At 37.6% G+C, this 12,697-nt stretch overlaps 1 protein-coding gene across 1 annotated transcript in view; it reads left to right on the forward strand.

Annotated features, from left to right (window-relative positions):
• LOC122796734 (desmoglein-2-like) overlaps window positions 1-12,697 on the forward strand; it is a 273,226-nt gene that overhangs the window by 211,563 nt on the left and 48,966 nt on the right. The window contains exons 12-13 of the mRNA XM_044065443.1: window positions 4,505-4,723; window positions 11,880-12,010. Coding sequence (XP_043921378.1) covers window positions 4,505-4,723; window positions 11,880-12,010 — 350 coding nt within the window. The remainder of the gene's footprint in view (window positions 1-4,504; window positions 4,724-11,879; window positions 12,011-12,697) is intronic.

The raw sequence follows: 12,697 nt of genomic DNA on the forward strand, positions 1-12,697 counted from the left end.
ATTTGTGGGCACTATGTTTTTGCCAAAGGGGATGACTATACACTTTTTGGCATTTAGCTTGAGGCCATGGCTCTGGCACCAGTTGTCTGTTTCTATGAGGCCCTTTTGGAGGATGCTTGTGTCGGCTGGAGAGTTGATTATGGTGCCCAGTTTGCAGTCATCTGTGAACTTAGTCAGCCACAGTCCTTCCTTGTTGGCCTGTACCGCCGAGAAATATATACCGAACAAGAGAGGTCCCAGGACTGAGCCTTGTGGGATGCCACTTGTAACTGGTTTGGAGTCTGACATGGCTCCAGCAATTCTAACCATGTGGGTTCTGTCCTTGAGCCAGTTTGCAACCCATCTAGTGACATAGGGGTTTATATTTAAGCTGGTGAGCTTATCTATAATGCCTGAGTGGGGTATTGTATCGAAGGCTTTTGCGAGGTCCAGGTAGGCTGTGTGGACGACCTTCCCCTCGTCAATGGCCTTGGTGACTGTTTCAAAGAAATCGACCAGGTTTAAGAGGCAGGATCTGCCCTTAACAAAGCCAAACTGGGTAGGATCCAGTGTCTGTAGGTCCCCAATATCTTTATTTATGAGGTCCATGATGATCCTTTCCATAGCTTTGCAGACCAAGCTAGTCAGGCTTATAGGGCGATAGTTTCCAGGATCCGTTGAGGCACCACCTTTTTGGAGAGGGACCACTGTTGCTGTACGCAACTCTTTGGGTACATATCCTGTAGTAAGGCTAAGACTGAACAGTAGTTTTATGTTTGGGTTTAGCTCTTCTTGGAGTTCATGTAGGACGCAGCCCGGGACACCATCTGGTCCCATTGATGCTGTGTTTTTTGCTTTGGAGAGGGCGGCTCTTACCTGAACATCTGAGATGTTAGGGGGGCAGCACTCTGTTGAGATAGATATTTGCCCTTTTGGTGGGGAGGGGGGGGTTTGCACTGAACCTGTCAGCTAGGATGTTGGCAATGTCTGTGGGCTTGGTGTATTTTTTGTCATTTTGGACTAATTCTGAGCATATCTGGGAAATCCCACCCAGGTTCCTAACATAACTAAAGAAAGCCTTGTGATTATCCTTAGTGTCCTGTGCAATTTTTCTCTCAAAGCTGGCCTTAGACAATTTTATGAGTGCCTGTAGTTTTTTGCTAATACTGATCAGAGATGCCTTCCCTTTTTGGGATTTTGCTCTATCATGAAGTAGCTTCCTCCTTCTATTGTATAGTTTGTTTATGGCTGGGGTCCACCAGACAGGACGTCTGCCTTAGGAGGATTGGGTCTTGGTTTTATTTGGGATTGCATGATCCATGCATTCCTGAAGGTGTTCATAGAATGCGTTTATAAAGGATTCTGCGGTCTGGGCCATATTTTCCACAGGCCCGGGGCCTTTGAAGGATTTTGCCTCAGTTTTGAGGTGTGTGAAATTTGCTTTAGAGAAGTTTTTCACTGTGGTTTTCTGGGCAGGGGGTGGGGTCGGGATGTGAATATCCAGTGAGATTAGTTTATGGTCTGATCTTACCAGTGAGGGATACACTTCTGGTCTGGAGCATAGTGTCCCCATGTTGGTGATGATCAGGTCCAGTATGTTTTCCCCTCTTGTGGGAGTGGTAACAAGTTGTTCCATAGCATTTGAGTTTATAAATTCTAGGAACCTTTGGGCTAGGGTGTTGGAGCTAGAGTAATGCTCCCAGTCTATGTTTGGGTAGTTGAAGTCGCCCAATATAATGGTGTTTGGAGAGACCTTCATATTTTCCAGTATTCTCAGGAAGGCTGAGTGGGGTTCCTGTGTTTGGGAGGGTGGTCTGTAGCAGGCTGTAAACTGGAAGGCAGTTTTACCCACAGTTAGTTGCACATGGATAGTCTCTGATGCTTCGTGCTGTGCCAGCAACCTGGAGGTGTGGGTATCTTTGACGAATATTGATACTCCCCCTCCTTTTGTGGTTCGGTCCATGTTTTGGGGCTGAAAAGCATGGTATGAGGTATAACCTGGTAGTGCTGGGGTGCTCTCGGGAGCCTTGAACCAGGTTTCTGTTACTACACAGATATCGATGTTCTCCATGCTAAGGAGAGTTTTGAGTGTGTGCATCTTGAGGTTTAGACTTCTGGCGTTGAGTAGCATTACTCTTAGTTTCTTATCCCTTGTGATACCTATGGAGGTGGGTTTGTCTTTTGAGCCTTGCCTAAAAAAGGCACTATGGGGGTAGCAAGAGCCTTTGCCAATATCCAAAAGCCCAGGGGTGACAGGTGCAAGCCGTCCCTAGCGAAGCATCGTGGCTTGTCGAGCATGTCATCCCAGGCTGACAGGCATTGGATCCCCTTTGAATGACACCAACACTTAAGCCAATTGTTGAAATTGATCATCTTGTCTTCATATTGTGGCATCATTCTTGGTGAGGGTAAGATGCTACTCAAGGTCAGGGTCATACCGGCCTGGGCTACATTCTCAGAGAGCTCCTCTATGTCTCTTTTCATGTAGTCCAGGGAGGTACATCTCAGGTCATTCACGCCAGCATGGACAATGACTGAGTCATATTTGTACTTGCCTTGGAGTGACCTGAGTGCTTGTGTTATGTGGCGGATCCTAGCGCCCGACAGGCAGCTAACCGTGACCTTCTCCTTGTTCAGCCTGGTGAGCGGGATGTCAGTGTGCCTGATGATAGAGTCACCTATTACAAGTGTATAAGGTGTGTTGTTTAGCCTTAAGGGCTGTGACTGTTCGGCACACTGGCTTTGTGAACTATGTGTTGCACGTGTTTTGTTTTGGGGTAGCGGTTGCTTGGGTGTCTGCTTTGGAGGTCTCTGCTGCTTAGGCAGATTTTTATTTAGAGCCTCCGAGTATGTTTTTGTGTGTTTATGTGTTTGGTTTGTTGTCGTGGTAGGTCTATGTGAGACTGGAATTGTAGTGAGTGTGGTTTCCTTCTTCTCCTGACTGGTTACGCCAGTACTGAGTTGAGAGAGCTTAACCTCCAGTTTGGCTATATGGTTGCATCTCTCACATGTGTTGGAATTTGTTGAGAGGAGGAGAGGGTTGTCTGTGTACATGAGGCAGTTGTAACATTGCCTCAAGATTCCCAGATTCACCAACTGGACCGGAGAGGAGATTGTCAACTGACCTTTGGACATGCTAGAATAGTGATGTTAAGAGGTGTTAAGTGCTTTATCCACAGGGTTTTTTACTTAGGTAAAAAAGTTGTAAAAGCACTTTTGGCCAAGCAGTGCCCTAGATGGCTGCCTAGGTCATCTGTGCTTGTCTAACCACAATCTTGTGAAAGCAAGAAGTGATACTGCTACACAGATAATGAGCATGTGTGTCAAAGGAAAAAACTTCAAAGACCAATGCACGCTAGGTTCAAGCAAGGCACCCTTTATTACTTGCAGCAAGGAGACAAAGCATGTAGGCACAAGGTTTGTCCCAATTACTGGTGATTTGTATGTTATTTTTTAACAGTTCTCTCCATGTCACACAGAAAATTTTACTATTCTATTGCTGACATAGTTGGACACAGCTTTCTGTATGTTTCACAGAAAATGTTACTAGACTTATTGCTGACTAGTTCAGATTATTTGTCATCTTGCAAAAATATTGAGAAAAACAACCTTGGCTTGGGCTTATTTTTAGCCCGTCTAAATACATTTCAATTCTTCAATTGTACAGTTCTAATACATGTGTTACATTTTGTCTAGATTCAAGATACATTTCTAACTTTGGTGCAAGTAATGCTGACTGTGGTTTATACTTTCAAGCATCTATTGTGCTCTTTATCAAAGCTTCTAGCAGCTGCACACTTTTTCATGGCATAAGCAGAAATGAATATCTCTTTGTTAAGTTTCATGACATTAGCAGAAATGAAACGTCTCTTTGTTAGGTCTCATGACATTAGCAGAAATTAAATGCTTCTTGTTATTTTCTAATAGCTGTACAAATTCATGCAGTGTAAACAGAAAAATGTATTAACCCTTTTAGGCTTTGAATGTACTAAGCATATGCACATTACTATTATATATTTTTCTAACAATGTGTATGCAGTAATTTCTGGATAACTAACCTCTTCATGCGTTCATTGGCAAAGAACAAGCATATAACCCAGGCTCATGTTACTATTATCACGTTCTTGAATCCAGGACATTGATGTCTTTCTTTCAACATTTTGCTGCCTGAATAAAAGTTTTGTCTGTCTATGTATTGCTAAGATGAGTAAATGTCAAAGCAACAAACACCAAGAGTATACAGTGTTGCAGATTAGTTTGGAGATTCAGACTGATTAGCTAATAAATGTAGCTGATAAAGATCTTTCAGTATGCTTGCGTTATTATTAAGATGACTGCAAAATGTGAATTAGTGAAGTGTGGAACAAGGAAATTCTTTGAGCTGTTAATACTGTTATATTTATTTACATATCTAAAGACTCAAATTATCAAATAATTTAAACTATTACCTTTGAAATATGTACTTCACTTTGCTTCAGATTGTTTGTTTGTTCTAACCCCTCATCATTTATGTTTCTTATAAAAGCTACAAGTGTGGAATTACTGACTCCACAAGACTTATATCCTGGGAATTTTAAAGTTCAAATTAAAGTAAAAGATAATCAAGGCAAATCATGTCCAGAAGATCAGTTTCTGCAGCTACGTGTCTGTACATGTCCATGTAATGAAAAAGTAGTTGGCAGCAATGCTGTGCTTGGACCTGCAGCCATTGGTCTGATGATCTTGGGAGGTTTATTATTACTTCGTAAGTATAAGATATTTTGACTGTATTCCTAGTTATCTTAAATTATGATCTTTTCTGACTTTTGTCTTAGACTTTCAGATACGGCTTATATTGCTATGATTTATATCTGGTTGCATACAATCTTATTTTTATTTCATCATTAACTTTCAGAATGTCAGAATGCTTTACTAGCAAAACAACTTCAGTTCTCATATCAAGAAGTTAAGGTCCATTTATTAAATTATTAAGTACCTTTATTTATTGAAACATTGATATAAAAATAGTATACCATTTTTCTCAAGGTTCTGGTTCAGGTCTTTTGTATGAAGTAGCCAAACTGAAAATAAAAATCTGGTGCAGAAAAAAATGTTATTAATATATTACCAAAAGACAAATTCAATTAGCTCTGAGCATACTTTTAGTATATAACATGAAGTATAATATTAGCAAAAATATTTAAGTATAGTTTGCATGACAGAGTGTTCATACCAGGTTATCAAATACCTGTGTTTAAATAAAAAAAATATTAGCTGTTTTGGCAGCTGCACACACTCTGGAGGAAAACACAATTGAACGTAATATAAAACACCACAATAAATGTATTAGTCATAAAATAAAGTTAAAATTAAGCTTTCTCATTCTGCTACAATCAGAAACTCTTCAGAATGACTTCACAAACAAAGAACAGTGTTTAAATACCTTAAAAATGGCGCCAAAATGCAATATCCAAAAGTTTTTTAATGAGGAACTACCTTTCCATTAACAATAAATCTAAAACTGATTTTCATATCCCTACTCTGAAGTGCTGAAAAAATATTTTTTTGTACCAACAGTATTAAAAATGAAAGGTGTGAGATATGAAATATGAAACAAAATAAAATAAAATACCTACCACAGAGACAATTCTAAGTGACAAAAAATGACCAAGTAAATAGGTAAATAAATAGATATGTGTTTGTGGATGTCAAAAGGTGTTCATCTAATGAATCCTTTATAGCCATTAACAAAAATTCCTTAAAAAGTGTACCTATATAAATATGCATATTCATTAACACAAATTTCTTTTGGGAATACGACCAGATAGAAATAATATTAGATATTGCAGTTTGGCACCACTTTTAAGGGATTTAAGGTATTTAAACACTGTTCTTTGTTCATGAAGTCATTCTGATGAAGACCTGATTGTAGCAGCGTAAAAGCGCTTAATTTTAATTTTATTTTATGACTAATACATTTATTGTGGTGTTTTATATTATGTGCAATTGTGTTTTCATCCACTGTGTGTGCAGCTGCTGAAACTACTATTTTTTTTTTTAATTTGGTTTTGAGTTATTTTGGTGGCTGTTCTCCCTTCAGACTTGGAAATACCTGAGTTTGTTGATAAGAACAGTATTTAAACTGCACAGGTGCTAGCGAAGTTTAAAAGCAGCAAGTATTTCATCAGCCTTATGTAAACAATGGCACACAGCAGGTGGGTATTTTTGATGAAGTGACACACGAGAGTGCAATAAGAATTTGCTAATACCACCTTTTCACAAAGATGTACCATTTTTAGACATATCCTGAAAGTGATGCATAAATAATACCTAAACTTATTAACCTTACTACTACCATACACATACTCCTGTTTCTTTTTGCCTAATTCCCAACTTCCATTTCATCTTTTAGCACCATTCCCAACTACCAATCTTCCTCCCATACTGCTCTGCACTATATTCATTTACAGTCACACCCCCTCCCTAATAGTACCTGTCTATTCTACATTGTATCTTCCACTTTTCCCAAATAAACCCTCACTTCCTCCTATTTTACCAACATTCTTAGACTCTAGGCTTTTAAACCCCCTATTTCTTACATTCCAGGAAAGATACTAGGATAACCTAGCTCTCTTGATTCCATTGAAAATACTTTTTCCTACCTAACCTCTATCAGCTTTCAGATTCCACCACCACAAAATCTCTTTCTACCCTGCAGCTTCTTTTTCCTTCTTGATCTCCACTTTCCCACTACCTGCCAACTACATCATACACATTCATGTTACTACTCAGCTTATGCACTGTTCTTATCCTGTTACTGGGACATCTTTCATCCTACTATGACTCTGTAATAGACCTCAATGTATTTCCAGCTCTGTTCCAGCCACCTATTCATACTTCTCCTTACAATCTCCACAGATCACACCAAACCTATTTACTGATGCCCCTCAGCTTTATTCCAAATATAGACTGATTAACACAATTTCAACTCAAACTAAAACAAAAATTAAGTGGAAAAATACCCTCAAAAAACAAGTATCAGTAATTCCCCAATATACTGAAATCCTTTTAGAAGGAGACAGTCACCCTTATTCTGGCCCCAACTATCTTAATGAACATCAAGACACTTCTCTTCCACATATTACTGTAACCTTACTACGGTCATCCCCAATCTGGGTAATCTAAATTTTGCTGCCATAAATGTTAGAAGCATAAGAAATAAAATTCCTGAGCTACATGTTTGGATTACCGAACATAAGCCTGGTATTCTCACGGTAACTGAAATGTGGCTTACACCCAGCATAAACAACTCCGAAATTACACCTCCCAGATATGATATCATCCATAAAGATCATATAAAGAGGAAAGGTGGTGGTATTGCTTTAATATTTCCCAACAACTACCACATTTCCTCTTACAACAAACCAATACCGAAATTCAGTTCAGCTGAACTTCTTATTACTTTCCTGAAATTAAACAGTTATAAACAAATATGTATTACTGTCCTTTATATCCTTCCTGGTGACAGTGCAGCTGTACTTGAAGATATCCTGCATTGGAAATGCATAACAATTCCACAAGAAATAATACCGCTTGGTGATGTGAAATGCCAGTGAGTTGGACATAACGTCTAACTCATGTACATCTAACATGAACTTATTTGGTTTCACACAAGTAATTAATAGTCCCGCACATTGTAACAAGACATGAAATTCCCTATTAGACTGGATGCTAGTATTAGACCTTAGGAAATACACCACCTCTGGTATAATGTCTGAATGTCTCGGTGATCATTTCCCATTCTCTAGAACCAGACATCCTACGCATCCACTTAAGGAGCATGTTTAAAAAACAACATGCAACCTTTCCAGTTTTAACCCAGAGATATTCATTACTAACCTGTCATCTACCAAATGGAACTTCCTAAAAAATCCTCACCTTAGACAATGCTATAAATGAATTCAATACAATTCCTGATTATCTTAAGTGGCCTTGTACCTCCTAGAAGGAAGGGACTAGAAAAACATGATGCAGTTTGGCTACCCAAAAAGATTGGGATACTAATGTAGGACAGAGAAGAAGCATGAAAAGATTGGCAAAAATATAAAACATCACAATGTCTGGAAAACTACAGAATGCTTTCCAGTTGTACTAAAAAGCAAATGAATGAAGACAAAATATATACTATAATAACTTTCATAATAATACTAAATACAACCCTAAAAAAATCTGGACAGCCATTAAAAAAATCTTGTATCCCAGCCATAAATTCAACCCTAACTCCTCTCCTAATACCTCATCACTTGAAACAGCAGCACAATTCAACTTTTATTTCATAGATAGTATAGCATCACTAACCAAGGATTCCCCAACATCTAATCCTAATCCTGCCCAGCAGCCACAGTCATTACTAAATTTAGGCCTACAGCAATCTTATCTCCCCTCTCCAAAGTACTTGAAAAATGTATTCAAAAACCATTGCTAAGAATGCCTATCCCCTACAAAACACGGCATCCATCATTTCTATAAACTGCACTTCTACCCTATACAACTACTGTCAGTAGAGCTAGAGTTAATGACAAACTAGTCTCATACTTATTTCTAGATTTGTCTAAAGCCTTAGCAACAGTTTGCCACAGCAAACATCTACTTCAAATTTCTTCATTAGGTCTCCTCAACCCATGCTTCTTTGGTTCAAAAACTATCTATCCAATAGGTATCAGTCAATAAAATGGCATTACATCCTGTCTCCATACCTGCCAGTCACCACTGGTGTACCACAAGGGTCTATCCTTAGCCCTATCCTCATTAACATCCTCAACAGCATCCTTCAGACATCCACACAACAGGCTTCCCTGATACAATGTGCAGATGACTTCACACTCTTTTTCAAATCTGGCATTATGGCATACCTCTGAAATATTACTCAGAAAGCTTTAACAGCAACTGAAACATAGCTTTTTTTAATTCACAACTCATGTTCAACCCTAAAAAACAAACTATTGATTTTTCCCTAAAATCCCTCTCCCATAAAAAAACTAAATTTTAAGTCATCTCACTTGATAATACAACCATTGAAGTCACTTCTCATAGGAAACTGTTATGGATGATAGTGAATGATAATCCTAAATTTGACCTGCATATACAAAATTGCTTAAAAAAACTCATCAAGAACTAGGGATGCTTTATAGAAACAATTATTTTCTCACTGATGCAACTAAAGCTACACTTGCCAATACTTATGTCCACCCCATGCCACTTTATGGTGCTCCCATCCTTACTTCCAGGAGTCACAAAAATCAAAACTTGAACAATGCTAGAAGAAAGTGCCTAAATTTACAGCCAATATCCCTTTCAGTGGTGCTGCAGTAGCTTTGTCACCTCACAGCAAGAAGTTGTCCTGTTCGATTCTCAGCTAGAGCGTCTTCTGTGTGGAGACATGCGTGAATGAGCATGCCTTCGTTGAAGGTTGTGCGTCAGGGCTGGTAACTCAGCATGTAAAAATCTACTACCAAACATTAGCAGACTGGAGTTCCGCTGTGGTGACTCCTAACCGGGATAAGCTGAAAGACACAACAACAACATCCCTTTCAGAACCCACCACTGCATAGCACTAAAAAGCATAAATTGGTTAGAATTGCACAGTTTCTTACCACTTATAAAATTATCCAAAATCGATCTGCTTGTCCAGCACTAAATAACATTCCCCTATATTGTATACCTACTTGGTCAATATGATTCAATGACTAAAATGGCATGTTTGTCCATAAACCTGTAAAATGTGCTGGACAGTGTTTGCAGTTGTACCATGTTGCTATGGCCTGGAGCTCCTTATCTCTGTTCATCAGGTCAATATCCTCCCTCTTATCCTTAAAAACCATTCTGAAAGACTTCCTAGGCAAAAGCTGGCTCCATTCATGCTCAACACCAGAATAAACTATATCCCTAAATGTGAACAAATACCTATTCACACTTTCCATCTCCTAAACTTCTATCGCCCATGTTTTCTTTCTAAATATACCATAAGCCTGCTTTACTTTCACTTTGTATTGTAATTTCTTTTTGTATTATACTAACAACTTTAATTTCTCTATAAACTGGCTTAAACATCTCTAAATATTAAAACTCTCCAAGGTAGATTAAGCAATACACACACACATATATTTTATTATCGTGAACTGGAAAATATGGAAGAATTCAGTTTTATAGCACCAAACATTACTGCACTTATAACCAAGGAGAAATCACTTGGTGATTATTTTGGTAGAACTAAAAGTAAACTCCCAACTTCTGTTACTATGAAAGAATAGACATTAACAACAACCACTTCTGTAATTCATTGATTATAAGATATCACATTTCTTTCATAAATGCAAAACAACATTTCTGAAGATAAAAAGATGTCTCTCTCTAATAATGGGACTACAAGATTTAAATACTGTAGTATAACAAACATCCATTTCCCTGGTATGCACATGTATACATGTTTTACAGTATATGTGCAGCATACTGTTAAATGTGTTTTTACTGATACCACTTATATCACTGATAATCCTTTTATTTAAAGAAGTCTATAGCACCTCAGACATCTGCAAATAAAAAATTAAGTTCATATTTTACTCAGTATAGCAAAACCATTTAAGCAAATGTTACCTCAAGAGTCCACATCAAAAATTCAAAAAAAGAAAAAAAAAACATTTTTGAAGTAGGAAAGGCCCCCATGTCCCCCCACTACTTTAAATATATCAACTCCAAGATCACGGAAAAGTGGGGAAAGGTGAACTCCCTTATCCTAGTGTGTGCAGTCTCAGATAGAACACGCAGTGCACTGTCAAACATTAGCTGTGTAAATAAACTGAGCAATAAGATTTACTTATACTGCTGACACTAAAGCTTCACATGGTTGATCAGCTCATGCCTTAATATAATAAACTTTAATGTAATGCAGAATTCACAATTTTCACCCAAGTGCATCACTACCAAAGTGATGGCATAATTTAAATCTACTAACTCTGAGGTCATGCAATCTTGGGATAAGGAGGAAGTGTTTTATCCCCAAAGTACAGTCATCTTGCTGAATTTAATACTCACATATGAGAGTTAATTAAACAAAAACTGATTGCTCCTATTTTGTCTAACCTTTGTGCAATACCCACCATGGAACTATCCTCAACCATAACTTTTTTTATCATGTGTTATAATTTTACAAACGCAGACTGTAGCTCAGCTTTAAATTATTCCTCTGCATCTGCAAACACAGATTTTTTTTTTGTCAGTGCTCACTGCAGTAACTCCAACTTCAAAAAAATTCTACAAAGCTTGCTTACAACTTTCATTTTATTCTCCAGGTTTAAAAAAATGTCTCCCCATGGAGGTAGTAGACATTATTCTGCTGTACTATCTGTACTGAATGTAAAACATGGCATAAAAATATAACTAGAACATTCCAGTGATCTTCCCCCCACCAAAACAAAAGAAAAATGTTTATGTGGCCTTCTCTGTTAACCTTTGCTAATTGTTTTACAGGGTTATCTGGTATCATAAAGTCTGTTTCATGCTCAATATGAATGATTTCATTGAAACTTAACAAAGTTGTTTATAATTATGCAAATGATGTGGTAACACTGTTATTTAAATCATCACAATGGTGTGCACTGACAAGTTTTCATGTCACAGAGTTACTACAGATTTTATAGATTCAACAGAAATCATTTGTTTTTTTTTTTTTTACATTAATTTACTGCATTCATGATTTATTTCATGCTAAGGCTATCATCCAAGATTACACTTAAAAAATATTCTTTGAAAGCATTGCTGCAATAGGTCAGAGCAGTTATAAAAGAAGCATCTAGTGAAATAACTTTAGAAACACACTGCTTTACTTACCAAACCCTTTCTAAATATTTCTTTTTACCAAACAGTTGTACCGCTTTTATTACTGCTCTGCAAGTTTGGCAGTACAGCTGTAAAAGGAGGTTTTGAGCCACTAGCAGATGGTACAACAGAAACATTACAGAAATGGAACAGTGAAGGAGGAAAGCCAGAAGACAAGGTGAGCACCAAACAATAATCTTTAATTAAACAACATAAAAATAGTTTAATTGGAAGATACTTGTTGAATTATCTTTCCAGACTATTATCTTTAGCATTGAGATATGCTTTGCAGGAGCTTTGATGTGAACCAGAGTATTTTATGGTAAGAAAATAAATGAGATACTGATCTGAAAGCAATGGTCCTTGATGACATTCAGTTTTTACCCATCCTTATATGGCTGTATAGTATTTGTGTAACCTGTTACAGTGACACAGCAAAAAAATATGTTCTGCCTTTATCTATTTTTTGTATATAAATATGCTTGTTTCTCAGCACATCTAATGTCAGTTTGCTCTCACCTCTATGCCTTTCTGCAGTGGAATGATTAATTATTGTAGCATCTTACAAATAAAGGGTTCTAGTCCATCTCTACAATTTCACTCTGCCTCTTTCCATTAATTTTGATTTAATTTCCGCTGAGTCTTGTCTGCTTTTTTGTAGTAGGAAATATGTCCCAGAACCTCATGCTAAACAAATGATGCATGCAGGTACCTATTTTGTTCCATAGCAGTTTTTGTCCGAGTATTTATGGTAAGACTAGAGTGAATAAACTAGAATCATGTTTGCAGCATCCTTGCCTGCCAGAAGATAGAACAGAAAGCATCTATCTTAGGGCAGCTTTCCTGAATATGTGGATATAAAGAT

The sequence above is a fragment of the Protopterus annectens genome, chromosome 3.part0 (assembly GCF_019279795.1).
Source record: "Protopterus annectens isolate FY-2018-M chromosome 3.part0, PAN1.0, whole genome shotgun sequence".
Classification (NCBI taxonomy): Eukaryota; Metazoa; Chordata; order Ceratodontiformes; family Protopteridae; genus Protopterus; species Protopterus annectens.